This window comes from Corapipo altera, unplaced genomic scaffold (assembly GCF_003945725.1).
Source record: "Corapipo altera isolate COAL_440 unplaced genomic scaffold, ASM394572v1 96, whole genome shotgun sequence".
In the NCBI taxonomy this organism is placed as follows: domain Eukaryota; kingdom Metazoa; phylum Chordata; class Aves; order Passeriformes; family Pipridae; genus Corapipo; species Corapipo altera.
Window position 1 is genome coordinate 1,883,327 of NW_020884962.1, and position 15,304 is coordinate 1,898,630.

General features: G+C 60.9%; 3 protein-coding genes across 3 annotated transcripts in view; 2 read left to right on the forward strand and 1 right to left on the reverse strand.

Moving 5' to 3' along the window:
- The window catches only part of RNF126 (ring finger protein 126), a 7,695-nt gene extending 557 nt beyond the window's left edge, over nt 1-7,138 (forward strand). Inside the window, exons 2-9 of the mRNA XM_027664256.1 lie at nt 2,286-2,344; nt 3,697-3,760; nt 4,245-4,486; nt 5,021-5,089; nt 5,173-5,242; nt 5,469-5,562; nt 5,994-6,109; nt 6,318-7,138. Of these exons, the coding sequence (XP_027520057.1) occupies nt 2,286-2,344; nt 3,697-3,760; nt 4,245-4,486; nt 5,021-5,089; nt 5,173-5,242; nt 5,469-5,562; nt 5,994-6,109; nt 6,318-6,470 (867 nt within the window). The 3' untranslated portion in view covers nt 6,471-7,138. The remainder of the gene's footprint in view (nt 1-2,285; nt 2,345-3,696; nt 3,761-4,244; nt 4,487-5,020; nt 5,090-5,172; nt 5,243-5,468; nt 5,563-5,993; nt 6,110-6,317) is intronic.
- Nucleotides 7,139-9,425: 2,287 nt separating this feature from the next.
- Nucleotides 9,426-13,067, reverse strand: FGF22 (fibroblast growth factor 22). Its single transcript, XM_027664221.1, has 3 exons — nt 12,791-13,067; nt 9,938-10,041; nt 9,426-9,682 (listed from the first exon to the last, which is right to left on the reverse strand). Exons 1-3 carry the CDS (start codon nt 13,065-13,067, stop codon nt 9,488-9,490), a joined length of 576 nt encoding a protein of 191 aa, XP_027520022.1. The 3' UTR covers nt 9,426-9,487.
- An 823-nt stretch (nt 13,068-13,890) lies between these two features.
- POLRMT (RNA polymerase mitochondrial) overlaps nt 13,891-15,304 on the forward strand; it is a 13,440-nt gene continuing 12,026 nt past the window's right edge. Inside the window, exons 1-3 of the mRNA XM_027664236.1 lie at nt 13,891-13,948; nt 14,523-14,618; nt 14,900-15,304. The exon at nt 14,900-15,304 is cut by the window's right edge and continues 536 nt beyond it. Of these exons, the coding sequence (XP_027520037.1) occupies nt 13,891-13,948; nt 14,523-14,618; nt 14,900-15,304 (559 nt within the window). The remainder of the gene's footprint in view (nt 13,949-14,522; nt 14,619-14,899) is intronic.

Here is a 15,304-nt window from a genome sequence, read left to right on the forward strand (position 1 = left end):
GGGGGGGCCTGGGCGGGGCGGCCCCGCGGCGGTTCGAGCGCTCCGGCCGTCCCACGGGAACCGCCGGGCCCCGCCGCCGAGCGAGTCCGGGGTGGGGGTCCGTCCGGGGGTGACACCCCCGGCCCGGGCAGCCTTACCCTATGCGGAGCTGAGGGAAGCGCCGCGGGGTTTCTTCTCTGTCTCTCAGCAGCGTTTAATGAGCGCGAGAAAAGCCCCGCGGTGGTGTGGCTGGGACACAGGGAGGTGCGCGGGTGATACGTGGACAGAAGTGCTGTGTAGGCACCTGGGCAGGTGCTTTAATCACCCAGCAAAACCCCGCGTATGCGGAGCCTGTCCCGGGGTGGGTGGCCTGGAGCGTGGGCTGTTGGGGAGGAGCTCGTGGGTCACCTGCTCCCCGCCCGGTGTCCTGAGATGTTCAGTGCGGTTCCGAGGGTCCTGCCGGTCTCTTTGTCCTGACACTTTTCACAGCGTCTTGTCTGAACAAACCTTTGCTGTTTGCTGACACTGAGCTTGAAAAGCCCCCGAGGGCGAGCAGAGCTGTCCTTTTTGAGGGCAGTTGGTCTGTGACGTGCAGTTTGTCCTTTTACCAGGGTGGGCCGTGTTGGAGCCTTCCAGCTCGTGTGTAAGTGTGAGAACAAACGCCTGACTGTGCTCGTGCTGAGAGCAGACAGGCTGAGGGTGGGAGCCAGGGGATAACCTGAAATATCCGTCGTTTATTTCTGCTCAAACACCCCATCCTGAGCTGGGCACACCTGGCTGTGTGTGCTGGGCTGGGCAGGGAGCAGGTGGCTGTGTTTGGGGCCTCAGCTGTGAGTTCATGAACTTGCTTTGGGGGTCCAAGTTCACTTGGTTTCACTCACTGACAGGAGCTGCCAAAGGAGGGACTCAAACAGCCCAAGAAACAACTAACTGTGACATTTGTGCTGTTCCAGCTGCAGAGGAATGTGCTGATCCCTGTGCTCAGAGCTGGTTGTGAGCACACACCCCCCCCAGCCCCCTGGAGCGGGGAGCTGAGAGGAGCAGGGTGCTCAGGCCGTGGTCATTCCCCCTGTGCCAGCGTGTCCCCACCAGTCTGTGGTGGTGGGAAGCAAAGGGCTTTTCCCAGGCAGAGGCAACTGCTGCAGCTCCCTGTGCTGGGCACCGAGGGGTACAGAGGTTCCTGAGCTCACACCTCATGTGAGTGGTGCAGAGCCAGTTGTTTCACAGCAGCAGACAGGGAGTCCTGTGTGGGAGAGGGAGCAGGGTCCTGTCCCAGTCTGTTCTGGGCCTCAGAGCTCCTGTACCTCCCTGGGCGGGCAGGGCACGTGTGGTGGCTCCGGGCCGTGCTCCACAGGGGCCTTATCAGGGTCAGATGCGGGGACTGGGGGAGCGACCCCAGGGGCCTTATTGGGACAGTCCCCAGGGCTGGTGGCCTTGACTCCTTGGGGGAATCCCTTGGCCTGGCGAAGGGCTGTGCCAATTCCAGTGCAGCAGCAGCAGCAAAGGGAAGTGATATTATTTTTAGAAGCTCTTAAATGCCTGCTGAGCTGAGCCCGGCTCTGCCAGCGCGGGGATTTGGGGTGGTGTGTGCCCGCTGGGCACGCGGGCGGCTCTGTGGTGCTGCTACTCCTCAAGCACTGGAAAGCGAAGCAATTCCCTTTGAGGATCTCCAGTGTTCTGGGCTGCTCTGCCCAGGACAGTGTGGTTGTGGAGGATAAATTCCTCACTAACCCCGGGGATTGTGAGGCAGTGTCACAGGCTCTGCACACACAGCCTGTCTTTCCCCACATGCTCCACTGTCAGTGCCCAGGGCACTGGGGCAGCAGCAGGTCTGTGGCAAGTACTGGTCATGGGCATGTGAGGTCCTGGCTGCAGAAGTGCCCCTTGTACTGTGAACCCCAGCTTGTGTTAGTGGCAGGGATCAGCCTCCCTGAGCACCACGACACTGCCAAGCCCCTGCTGCCATTCCCACCTCGTTTCCCGGTTCCCAGAGCTGGTGTTTGAGAGCTGCTGTGTGGGGAGTGATGGGGGTTTTGCTTTCACCTCACCAGAACTGCATCAGTTGTGTCTAATGCTGTGTCTGTACCGGGGATTAGCAGCGTCACCCTGATCGTTCTCAAGCTGAGCTCCTGCAGACTCAGACCAAGCTCTGGCCTCGCTGGCCTGGGGAAAGCCAATGTCAGGGTTTGGGGTCTCTCTGGCTCTGGAACTGTGGCGTGTGCTGGGGGTGACCAGACCCCTCCCATCACACCCTGCAGCTCTGAGGTACCACTTCCTTCTCTTATCCAGTGTCTCTTCTCCCACAGGACTACATCTGCCCACGGTGTGAGTCTGGTTTTATTGAAGAACTTCCCGAGGAGCCGAGGTAATGTCCTGCCCCACGGACTGGTGGTTGAGTGAGCCAGGGCTGCCTTGCTCTCTTACTGGTTCAAAGGCAAAGCTGGACATTAAATACACCGTCTCTATTGCTTCTGTGCCCAAGCTTTGGCTCATCTTTCCTCACTGTGGGGTTATAGTGCTTCATTGGCAGGTTTGCACCCACAGGTCAGTCTGCCATGGGAATACTGAGTGTCCTCCTGAGCATCCAGTGTCGCTGGTGAAGGGCAGTGCAGGAACAGGTTGATGTAAAACAAACATAAAGAAGTGATAGGGAAGCTTTCCCTATGTTGTGTGCAGCTCTGACCTGGTCTGAGTCATCAGGGCAGAGATAACCCTGGAGAGACAAATCTGGGAATGGAGAGTGCACGGACACCTCAGTGTGCGAGCAGTGAACGTGCTGGGGACAAACAGTGAAATGTTGTGGCTGAGACTTTGGACTCTGCCCTGGAGCAACGAGATCCATGTTCCTCTACTGCCCTGCTGCCACTTTTGGGACAGCTCTCTGGTGGGCAGGAGCACCAGGCATGTCTTTAAATGTTTCAGTCACATTTGTTGGCTGTGACTGGCTCTGGGATGGGCCATGGGCAGCGCAGGGACACAGCCGGGCCAGGGGGCAGCGGGTGTTGCTGCCTGCTGAGCGTGGTGGTCTGCATGGCCTGGCCTTTCTGCACAGACCAAGAGATATTTAGTCTGACCACACCAACCCTGGAGCCTAAAAATCCATCCTGGCAGATCCTGACTGTTTTGGTGATTTCCTGTGACCTTGGGAGAGCAGCGTAGTCGCTGAATCTCAGTGGTTTTGGTACTTTGAATGCAGACACGTAGAGCTGGGCACTGAGCAGGCAGTGTTCCTGCAGCTCTGAAAGCAGAAGCCTGACAGCATTAGGAATTTTCCCAGTATCCTGAGCCGTTGGGTCACGTGCCTCTGCAATAGAGAGATTTCTTTGATTCAAGATTAGACTTACATGTGTTGGGGTCACAGCGATCAGAACTCTTCCTGATGCTCTGGAGGCTTAGCTAATGTGTTTGAGGTGGATTGTGCAGGGAATCCTTACTTGACATTGTGGTTCAGGCACTTCTCCGCAGCTTTGTGAAATCACAACCTAACAGGGTAGGGAGGGTTGGGTGAGGATGTGGGAAAATGAAGGGTTCAGGGAGGGAGGAATGAAAATTGATGTGAGCAACCAAAAAATCGGCAGCTGAAAGAGGACCAGGTTCTGTCTGGAGCTGCCCCTGCCCTGGGGTGGATGGGAGCGGGGCAGACCTTAAAGGGAAGGGAGACAGTAAATATTCCTGTAGAAGCTTCTGAGTCTTACCAGCATTCTTCATTCCCCATAGGAACGCTGACAATGAGACCAGCTCCTCTACGTCAGCCGCTGATCAGAGCAGGCATCCTTTTGAGGTGACTAAGTCCTTTCTCCCTTTCAACACCTTCTGCTTTGCCATTGGATTGAGTATTTTTCCAATAGTACATCGTTTAAATGTTCCCCAGATCATGACAGAATCTGGGAAGGAGGAATTAATATCCTCCACGTGGTGCTCCTGAAATCTCTGCATGCCGTACTTTTGCTGCGTGTGTTACGTAGGACCATCACTTGTAGCTGATTCCCGTCGTGAGGGGGCTCAGCAGGATTTGGAGAGCAGGATTTGAGTGTGTTGCTATGCAGTAGCCTCAGCTCGGAAGCAACAGTGGCACAACAAAGGGAAACCAGGGAACTGTGATTTGGGTTTTTTCTGCCTTTGTGTGCAGTTCCCATGTCCGTTCCTCCCTGAGCTGCTGCCAAGGGCACACCGGTGCCAGTGTCACCGCGGGCCTGGGGGTCGCTGTGGGAGCCGAGGGCCGTTTCTCTCGTCACAGTCTGTTCTCTGCATTCCCTCCCTCTCAGAACGTGGATCAGCACTTGTTCACCTTGCCCCAGGGCTATGGCCAGTTCGCTTTCGGGTTCTTTGATGACAGCTTTGAGTTTCCGTTTGGGTCCAACGTGCAGCCGGAAGACAACCGGGACTCGGAGAACCGGCGGGAGCGCGAGCACCAGTCCCGGCACCGCTACGGCGCGAGGCAGCCCCGCGCCCGCCTGGCCACGCGCCGCGCCTCGGGCCGGCACGAGGGCGTCCCCACGCTGGAAGGGTGAGAATCGTGTTCCTCACTGATGAGACTGAGCTCAGCATCAGCCTGTGCCTTTTCCCCCGGGTTGGGGAGCAGCTTCCCAGAGCTCTCCAGCACTGCCTTGGGTGCCAGCTGGGCCCCAGCTGGGCCTGATGCTGTTGGCAGCTCCTACCTGGGGTCTGTCGGGGCTGTTTCACATGAGCAGTGGCATGGCCTGTGGCTGGGACTTTGTCCTGCAGTGGGAAAATATTCCCTGGTCGTTGGCAAAGTGTTGTACTCCCTATGAGGGGCAACAGCAGAAAGCACCAGATGCTGTTTGTGTAACTGCGTCCTGGGAGCCACTCACTGTGGTGTCAGGAATTGTCCCCTTACGAATCAAATACTGAAACTTTATCCATGGCCTATCACTCTATAAGCTGCAATTGCAATTGCTACAGGGAATCTTTTCTTTCCCCTGACAATGTGACAGTATTCAGCCTCTCCCTCCACGTCTGGGTGCTGGGCTGGGAGCCAGCAGACTAATTCTTACACAATCCTGGTTTTCTTGTCTTTCAGAATTATCCAGCAGCTGGTCAATGGAATTATTGCACCAACCACAATTCCAAACCTAGGCCTGGGCCCTTGGTGAGTTGGAGGATGTGCTGCTCTCTCTGGCAGTGTCCCGGTGGTGCTCCCGGATGAACTCACTTGCTGTCCTTGCTCTTCAGGGGAGTCCTGCACTCAAATCCAATGGACTACGCCTGGGGTGCCAACGGCCTGGATGCGATTATCACACAGGTAAAACTGGGACTTACCAGAGTCTCCATCCTCCTGTGCAGTGCTGCAGAAGGGGCAGCACCTGTGGTGGTGCAGGGGGTGAGGGACTGTGGGGGCAGGAATGGGAACCGGGGTCTGCAGTGTGGGCGATGTGGGGCCCAAGCACACTGGCTCAGGAAACAAGTGGATTCTCTGTACTGCTGAGCTCACCTCTCCCTTCTGCCTGCCTGGCCGGTTGTTTTTCCAGTTACTGAATCAATTTGAAAACACTGGACCACCGCCAGCGGACAAAGAGAAGATCCAGGCCCTCCCCACCATACAGATCACACAGGAGCACGTAGGTATGTGTCTGCTCCGGGCAGCCATGCAGAGAGAGCTCCCTGGAAGCTCTGTGTAATGTTTTATTGGCACTTGAATTTTGTCTGCTTGTACCTTCAAGGCCTAAAACGTTTCAAAGACGGGAGAGAGCTGAAGTGGCTCTGTTACACTCACAAAAAAAAGGAGCAGTGCAGGCTGGATGGATTTGCCCTGTGGAGGCAAACTTATGAGAAGTTCAGATGGAAAAGCAGAAGGGAGGGGAAGGATGAGGCAGACCCGGGGCAGGGGGAGGTGGTGGGATGGGGGAGTGGCTGCAGAGCACCAAGCTTTCCTCTCGGCAGGGTTGGAGCAGTGCTGGGGAAGGGGAGGGAGTGATGGGTCCCGAGTTGGGGGCTTTGTCTGTCATTCTCTCCTCCATTGCTCAGCTGTGCTTGGCTTTCCCTGTGCGATGCAGATTCCGGGTTGGAGTGCCCTGTGTGTAAGGAAGACTACACAGTCGGGGAAAACGTGCGGCAGTTACCGTGCAATCACCTGTTCCACGACGGCTGCATTGTCCCATGGCTGGAGCAGGTGAGTGTGGGGGCAGTGCCCAGGGCGTGCAGCACCTCTGCTCCCCTCTGTAAATATTTTCCTACCTCTGTTGTGAGGCTTGAGCCATGAACAGCCTTCGATCAGAGGATGGAGTGTCATCCCAGCCTGTTCCTCGAGTGCTGCTCCCATATCGGGTTTCTAATCAGTTTTCCATATTTCTTGTTTTGTTTTTGTCTGCTCCTCAAAGCATGACACGTGTCCTGTCTGCCGGAAAAGTTTAAGTGGACAAAACACTGCCACAAACCCCCCAGGACTCACAGGGATGAACTTCTCGTCATCCTCCTCCTCCTCCTCTTCCTCCAGCTCACCAAGTAATGAAAACTCATCGAACAACTCATGAATCTTAACACACCCTCTGTCCCTGGGGCCCCCTCCACTGTCCCCCCTCCCTCCCTGGCCACCACAAGCAGCCAAAGGGGCTTCCAGAGCAGAGCGAGGGGAGGGGACAAGGGGGGAGCAGTGCCCCCAGAATTCCCTTTTGATTTCTGAAGACACGGAGACTCTGGGTCCTTCAGAGATGAGAAGCCTCAAGTTCTGTGATGAAAAAGGGGGGAAAGAGCTCTGTCTGTCAATAAAAACATCCTCTGTGCGTGGACTTTACCCGTTGCAGTGCGAGGCTGCCGCGCTCCCAGCTGGGAACCCCGAGGTGCTGAGCGAGTGGTTGAATCCCAAAAGGAAAGGTTGTTTGTATGGGTTTGAATCTGAGATCCCTTTCTTTTATTTCTTTTGCTCCTCCTCCCCTTGGATACTATCTTTTCTGCTTTGGAGATTGAAGTCTAAAATGGAAGCGTAAGGATGCTGCCTCCCCTCCAGGATCTTCAGCTGGGGAGGACCAGTAGCTCTCACTGAAACAGGAACTCTCAAATAGACCCCGGGATCCTTCCCTGTCCCATCTTGAGTCCCATTTATTTTTCTTTATAACCTCGCCCGCTGATACTCAACACTGAAAGGGTTTTTATAATCTTAAATTATTACTGCTGTCAATAAATGGACATTTCAGCTCTGCGAGCCGTTATGCATGATTTGAGGAGAGCTACAGGGTAAGCTCCGAGGCCGCCGAGCCATCCCACCTCCCCTGGGCAGGCTGGGCCTCTCTGAGCCCTCCCACGTGCTGGGAGCTCTGGGCTCTGGTGGGAGCCGCTGCCAGCCTGCAGGGCACTGCACAGTGACCAAGGATCGTGTCTGGAAGCATCCTCGCCTGGTCTTTTCTATTTTTTACATCTCTGTGCTGCAGTCCTGCCCCCTCGCAGCTGGGGCGGGCTGTTCCGCTGGGCCCACACAGGACTGGGTGTGCAGCAGAGCGAGGACCAGCAAATCTCATTGTGACTGAGTAATTACCAGGAAAACAACATTTTTTGAGAAAAATGTATTGCAAAACTACTTAAAATAGAGCTGATTAAAAAAGGAGAGAGAGAAAAATACCCAGGTATGTTTGTGACTCAGTTTCTGTGACAGAGCTGGGGCTTGGAGAATGACAAGAATGCGACCGGTGCGGGCAGTCGCTCCCTGCCATGTCCCTGCTCCCCAGGCCTGGAGGCACGAGAGGACCAGAGCCCTGGTGCTCTCGCCCTCTGTCACCAGGAGCCCTTTCCCCTCGCAGGGACTTGGGGCAGTCAGCGGATCTCCTGACGGGCCAGGGTCCACGATGGAGGCCAGAGCAGGCGAGAGGGACTGTGCCCCTGTGGGGTGGGCAGAGGGTTTGGCAGTTTGGGGGGCTCCCTGGCTCTTGGGGCCTTGGGAGTGGGCTGGGACAGCTGGGGAAGGTGCTGGTGCCAGCAGAGCTTGGGTGTCTCTTCCAAAGCAGATTCACCCCAGACCTGACCCTTCCTCCCAAGAGCTTCCTGGGAAGGGACAAGATCCTATAGGAGGGGGGAGGCCAGTGGCTGATTCGGCCATTTTTGAGCCGTTTCAGAACACAAGAAGTTGATTTGTTGGGGAAAGTGTCCCCGGGGCAGGTGGCAGCAGCTCTGCCGGGGCCAGGAGCTGACACAGAGCGACTCGCCCGGACTGTTTTTCCTCCTTGGCTTGGCAGGGCAGCACAGCGGCGCCTTTCATCTCACAGGACGAGGGTTTATCTCAGGACTGGTGTGTCGTGGTTAATGGCTCATCCTCTGCCAAGGGTTGAGCCAGAAGCCTGGTCTGGGGAAGTGGGTGGCAGCAAGAAGGTCCTGGCTGAACCTGCGTGAGTCCATCGGCTGACCCAGCACCAAGGGAAGGCTTTGCTCTTTAGTCACCTAACCTGGAAAAACCTTCCCTCTCCCACCATGTTTCTGCTACAGCAGGGGTTGCTGGCTCCCCTGGTGCTCAGGGTGATCTCTCACTTGTCAGCAATGCTTGGGTGGGTTTTGAGTGGGCAAAGCAAAGCCCCAGGTGGGTGTGTGGCAGTTGCCACCTGCCTGGCAGGGGCTTGGGGCCAGTGCCACAGTCACCACACAGTTAACACAGTGGTGTTCCCTTTCAGAGTCGTTTGGAGCTGGTTGGGTCGGAAATGGAACAAGTTTGGTGGTTTTTGCTGGGGCCATTGCTCTGTGTGACGTGACGGTGACCGGGCTGCTGGGCCTGGCCACGGCGGGTGCGAGGGCGGCACAGGGATCAGGGATGTGCCCTGGCCGGGAGGCCGAGGTGTGGGTGCTATTCCTGGCCGTGCTCCCCTCCAGGCGAGGGGCTGGTCCTTGCCACTGTCCACTGTCCCAGCTCCGTATTTGCTGGGAATGATGGTGTGAAGCTGGGCTACAAGACTGACACGGGCTGCAGCCAGGGACAGCCCTGGGGCTGTGTCTGCCTGAGGATCCAGGCTGGCTCCTGGTTCTGCTCCTCCTGCTCCCTCCTTTGAGCTGCTGAACCATCATTGCTGTTTTCCTGTGGGTTCTCGATGGAGAACTCGATGTGGCAGGGGACCAGCCACGCTCCCCGCTGGTGGCAGCAGGGATGACACTGGGGGCTGGAGCCACGACCTCAGGGAAGCCAATCCCTCCCATCCCAAGCCAAGTCCTCTCCTGTTCCATACCATGAACACAGCTTTAATTGCCATGGGTGCTCGGACACAGACAACCGGCTGGTACATCCCAGCCCTGCAGAGATGCCATTAGCAGACCCCAGGCCCTGCTCCAGGCACGCCCTTGGCCCTGGCATGCAGTGGCCACACTCCCCAGCTGTGCCACACCAGCTCTGCCCCAGCAGGATGGTGGGACAGCCCCAGCCCTGCAAAGCCAAGTCTGGAGCATCTGCCTTCTGCATCCATCCTCCACCATGCATTAAAAATAAAGCAATAAATAGCAAAAAATAGATATGTACATAAATAAAAGAATCCTTTCTTGGTTTTTTTCCTACAGGACTGTCCGGAGCTGCTCGTGTCGCTCAGCCAACAAGCATGGGGAGGAAGTGTGTGGAGAGGTGCTGCCGGCGTGTCTTGCCCCCTCGCTGTGGCCTGCCCTTGCTGTTGAGGGAGAGGAACATGGGGCGGCCGCAGTGCCGCCAGCGCAGCGATGCGTAGGTGTTGTAGCCGTTCTCCTCGATGCGCTCTGTGAACTTGCAGTTGGGGCTGAACTCCTTCTGGCAGGAGAGGGAAGGGGGTGAAGGGTGGCTGTGCTCGGCTGGGGTCCCTCGGACCCCAGGTGGGGCTGGGCAGGACCCTGTGTCCCCAGAGGTCAGAGGGCTCGGTCCCTGCTGGGGAGCATGTCAGGGCATGGAAAACCAGAACCCTGCTCCTGGGCACCGGTCCCAGCAGGTCTGGGACCCCCTGTTGCAACTCTGTCCTGCACCTCTGACCCCAGTGCAGTCCCTCCCAGGAGGCAGCGTCCGACCTACCGACCCGTAGAGCCTCCCCCGCTTGTTCATGGCCAGGTAGAAGCCGGTGTGCACCGCCCGGATGGCCACGACACCAACACGCACCGACCGGATCTCGACGATGCCTGTGGGACAGGGAAGCCCAGCATGAGCCAGGGATCCTGGATCTGTGGCCACAGTGTCCCCCCAGAGGGATGGGGTTGCTGATCCTTGCCCACAGCAGGAGCAGCCAGAGGGACAGTGGGAACAAGAGCTGTGGCACAAGCTGGGAGTGGGAGGGGGAATTTCTTTTCCAGAGAAGGTTTGATCTTTACTCCTCTCCTCCCCAGGATGCAGCTGCTTCCCAGGAGCTGGGCTGTATGGGAGCAATGCCAAGCACAACCTCCACTTGCCCAGTGCCGACCTCGCGTGTGTCCTCCCCTCGTTGGCAGCTCTGCAAACGCATCCGTCCCCAATGGGCCTGTAGTGCCTCGGGGACATGACCTGCCCCCCACAGCACCTGGCCCTGACACATGCAGGGCATCGAGGCTGGCACGGCCCTTGGAGGGGCAAAGTGTGCGCGGGGGTGGCACACACAGGGCACACCCTGTGTTATGGTGGATGGAGGCACGTGGGCAGAGGCGTGAGGGGGCAGGAATGGGGCCGGAACGGTGCTGCCTGAGGATGCTGGTGCTGACTGCCCAGCTGGCACAAGCGAGCATACACAGCTCTGTGCCCAGTACTGTGGGCTGGCGGATGCAGCAGTGCTGCAGGACATGGGGATGAGCCCAGGAGGTGTCTGCAGCCGGGCTGTGAAGCCACGGCTGGGCTGGCGTGTGTGTGCCCCACTGTCGAGCTCCAGCACGGCCGCTAATGGGAAAGGCATGTGGTCAGACCAGAGGCTCTGGCATGGGAAACACCCAGAGCATCATCAGGGCTTTGGATTCCTGCACTGCCCCACGCCAGCCAGCCCGGAGTGCTGCTGCCTGCCCTGCTGCCCGCCAGGCACACGGCACAGTGGAAAGGGGAGAAGGAATCTCCAGGGGAAGCAAAGCGGGCAGGGCAGGGGGCAGGGCAGGAGCCACAGCAGGATCTGCCCATGGGCACCACTGCAGGGGCTGTCCCGGCTGGACAGCGAGGGAGGACACGCAGAGGCTCTGGTTGGTGGCAGCACACACAGTGTGGGGGGCTGCAGCCCCTGAGCAGGGGCTTTCACCAGGCACCAATCCCCTGGCATCGCCAGCATCTGCAGGGCCTGGCCCAGTGAAGCCACTGATGAGCAGCAGTGGAGGAGAAGAGCTGTGAATCTGTCCTGCTGGATCACAGTCTGGAGCTGATGCTATTTATAAGAAAGGACTTGTGCTTTTCTAAAAATAACCCCCTGCTGCTGTCCCTGGCGCCCTGGCCGGCTCTGCCGTGCTTTGCTTGCAGGTGCTTGGCCAGTCCCTGCCCAGAGACAGCTCCCAGTACCCCCAGTCTCACACTCTCAGCCCCCAGAGGGGTCCCGAGCAGGCTGGGGCAGAAGCAGGGCTTGAGGTGGGGGAGTCCCTGGGAGATCCCCCGCCAGCCTGCAGCTGCCAGTGGGGCTGGTCCAGCAGCTTCTGCGAGGGCTGTGGAGGGGAGCCCAGCCCAGGCACACTCAGATAAGCAGAGTGAGCCCCGTGCAACAGCCCAGGGCTGCTCTGCCTGCCAGGCCCCATGGCCGCCCAGCCGAGGGAACGTGTTGGGGTGCTTTGTCTTGGCAACGTGCCTGGTCGGGACTCCCAACAGCCTCTGACACCACAGGAGGGTTCCCTGGGCTGGGCTGGGCTCCCTCATCCTGTGCTGGCCAGGAGAGAGGGTTGCCCCTGCCAGACCAGGACATGGGCTGGGGGTACTGCATTCCTCCTGCCCCAGGCCCCAACAGCCTGCCAGGGCACCCCAGTGATGCTCAGGCATCTCCCTTTCCCAAGGCCCCTCCCATCCAGCCACTGTTCTGCCAACTCAGTGCCCTTTCCTTGTCACAGGGGCTGAGACTCCCCACCCTGATGTGCTGAAACCTGGATCCTTGCAGCCCTGACTCTTGCTGAAGTACATACAGTGGGTGCCAAGTCCTTGGGGACTCTGGGAACTCTGCCCCTCTGCCCACCCAGATGTCCCTGTGCCAAGACCCAAACCACTCCACAGGCAGAGACTGTGGAGTGGTCCCGTCCAACAGGGCTGCTCTACTCTCCTACACCTGAGGGTTGCTCCGTTCTGGGACCAGCATCACCGCGAAGCTTCCTATGTCCCTCCTCCTCAGCCTTTATCCTCCTCAGTGTGTTTGCGGGGGTAGATCAGATCCCCTCAGTCCACGCGGAAGGCAGGGCAGGCGGATGCCCTCATGCCTGCGCTGGCAGGACGAGGTGGGACAAGGGACCAACACCCCTCCCCCGGTCACCCCAGCAATGCCGGGTCCCCAGGCAGTGCCCGCCGGCGCCCGCGCCCCTCTCACGGCTCCCACAGTGCAGCGGCGGCCGAGCCTCGGGAAGGAGCTCCTGGGGCGAGGGCAGCCGGAGCAGGTTGTACTCGAGGAGTGACGTGTCCCGCCCGGCGGGGACGGAGGGGACAGCGGGGACGGAGGGGACAGTAGCTCCCGCCGCTCCCGCGCCCCCAGAGGAGGAGGCGCTTTGGCTGAGGTTCCGCCAGCGGGAGGAGCTGCGGGCGATCTCCGGGCCGGGCGCGGAGGGTCCCGTCGCCGTCCCGACGCATCCCCGTCCAGCCTCCGCCCCGGCAGCGCCCGCCTCTGCCGCAGCCCCGGCACCCGGCGGGATCGGGCTCTCGCCGCCGTGGGCGAGGGGCAGCCGCGGGGGGCGGCCCCGGCCCCGGCTCTCTCCGGCCCCGGCTCTCTCCGGCCCCGGCCCCGGCCACACTCACTGCCCGGCCGCTCCCTCCAGCGCGTCCCCTCCACGCCGCCGCCGCCGTCGATGCGCAGGAAGAAGCGGGTGGCGGAGAAGAGTCGCCGCCAGCGCACGTCGCCCTCCAGGTGCCCGTAGCTGCGGGGGGGTCGCCGGCCGGTCCCAGTGGCACTGCCCGGCCCCGGTCCCGCCAGCACAGCGAGAGCCCCGGCGAGGCAGGCGGCGATGGCAGCGGGACCCCCGCGCCTCATGGCGGCGGGCGGCGGGCGGGCGGCGGGCGACAGGCGATGGGCCATCGCCGCGGCCGCGACCGGCGACCGGCCCCGACGGCGCGGGCGGCCAGGGAGGGGCGGCCCGAGAGGGGCGGTGGCCAAGGGGCGAGGCGGGGCCGGGGCGGGGCCTCCCATTCATAAATCCGCGCCCCGACGGCAGCCCCGGGTTATGGGCCGCGGTCACTCGGCTGCCCTGGGGCGCCCGGCTGGGGACCGCACGCTCCAGTATCCACCGACGGTGGCAACGAGTGGGCAGGAAACGGGTGCCCCGGGGAAAGTGTCAGGGGAGAGACGTGGCCCCGGACCCGAGGGTGCAGGTGTATGCCTGCTGTCCCGACCGAAGAGCGCCGAGCTCGGGCCATGAGGGGCGCGGGGCTCCACCGTCCCCCGTGCTCCACGGCCCCGCCGGGCTCCGCCGTGTCCCGGCTCCCCCGCCCCCGCGCTCTGCTGCCGTGTCCCGGGCTTCGCCGCCCCCGCAGGCTTTGGCATGTCTCGGATTCCGCCGTCCCTCCGGGTCCCGCCGTGTCCCGTGTCCCGGTCCCGCCGTGTCCCATGTCCCGGTCCCGCCGTGTCCCGGTCCCGCCGTGTCCCGTGTCCCGGTCCCGGTCCCAGTCCCGCCGTGTCCCGTGTCCCGGTCCCGGTCCCGGTCCCGCCCCGTCGGGGCCGTCACGGCCGCCAGGGGGCGCGGGAGGGGTGCAGGGAAGGCATGGAGGGGGCCGGTGGCGCGGCCGCGGTGCACCATGGGACTTGTGGTTTGGCACAGCGGGACTCGCGCTCCCGGCGTTCCGCGCGGCAGCACTGGCGCCGCGGCGCATGCGCGTTGCGGGGCGGCGCGCGCGGCGCGGACATGGCGCTGCTGCGGCTGCGGGCGGCGCTGCGGGGCCCGGGCGGGCTGAGGGGGCCCGGTGAGCGCGGGCACCGGGGCTCGGGCAGGGGCGGGCACGGGGCCCGGGCGGGCAGAGGGGGCCCTCGGTCCCGAGCATCCCCCGGGACGCAGCTGCGGGCCGCGGCGTTCCCGCCCCGTCCCAGGCCCTCCCCGCTGGGACAGAGCTGAGAGGGTGTTTTTGCGCCGTGAGGCCCCCAGGGATAGAGGCGGGACCGTGGAGGTGCTGGGATGTTGTTCCTCTCCAGAGAACAGGAACGGGAGGGTTCTGCGTCCCGTCCCAGCTGTGGGGTAGCGCTGCCCGCGCTGAGGGTCCTGGGGCTCTGCCACCCCTTTCGCAGCGCTGGGGTTCGTGGTGTCCCTGGGGTCACGTTCCCTCCGAGCGTCCGGATCTAGGGAGTGAGGGGCGTCCCTGTCCCTCCTGCCCCTTCCGGCCCTCGTGCGCTGCTTCTGGGGCAGCTGAGCTGAGAAAAGCCACTCGCTCACTGTCACCTCTGTGCCCAGCTGGGGCCTGACCGTGGGGCTGGGGGGCTGGGGGCACTCTGAGGGGTGAAGCCTCCTCTGACCCCCTGCACCTTCGTGTTTTTCCACAGCAGGGGTTCCGTGGAGCGTCCTCAGGAGCTACTCATCCGCCAGCGCCAAGGAGAAGGCGAACAGGAACAGCACCTGCGAGAGGATGGAGCTGCTGGAAGGTGAGTGCTGGGAGAGCTGTAGTGAGCCAGCCACAGCTTGGTTCTCGGGATGCTGGAGTGGGTTCCTGAGATGCTGGGATAGGCCCCAACCTGCAGGTGGATCCCAGAGAGACAGTGCTCAGAATCTGTGTCTGGGAGTGGGGCTGGCCAAGGGGGGATAAAGTCTTTGTGTGGTTTCTCTTTTCTGAGCATGTTCCTGGTGGTCCCAGAGTGAGGCCCAGGGCAGGACAGAACCTTCTGCTGTGCATTGTGTCCCATCACCTCTCTCTGTCTCCCTCCAGTGCTCAAAGCTCGAGCAAAGCAGCTCCAAAGCAGTGACGCTCCAGAGGTGACAGTCAGCAAGGTGGAGCTGGCCCCGCTGGGCAATGACAAGCACCAGAACCCTCTGCAGAAGGCCATGGCCTCTGGCCTCACGCAGGAGCAGCCGGTTCCCAGGGCAGGGCGGTGCCCAGACCGGCCCCACAGCTGGGTTGAGACGTTGCACAAGGAGACGTGCATCCAGCAGCTGAAGTTGGAGCGGAAGTTATCCATGGCTGCCTCCCAGCTGGATCTGGGAAGCCACGCCAAGGCAGAGGCCAAGCTGAAGGCCAAGGTAAAGGCCAAGGCAGAGGCCAAGCCAAAGGCCAACGCAGAGGCCAAGGTAAAGGCCAAGACAGAGGCCAAGGCAAAGGCCAAGGCAGAGGCCA

Excerpts from the sequence above, each read along its gene's own strand:
- FGF22 (XM_027664221.1), bottom strand. The coding sequence starts at position 13,067 with ATGGCCCATCGCCTGTCGCCCGCCGCCCGCCCGCCGCCCGCCGCCATG. Across the intron at positions 10,042-12,790 it reads CTGGAGGGAGCGGCCGGGCA|GCATCGTCGAGATCCGGTCG; the intron begins GTGAGTGTGGCC and ends CCTGTCCCACAG. Across the intron at positions 9,683-9,937 it reads GGGGGAGGCTCTACGGGTCG|AAGGAGTTCAGCCCCAACTG; the intron begins GTAGGTCGGACG and ends CTCTCCTGCCAG.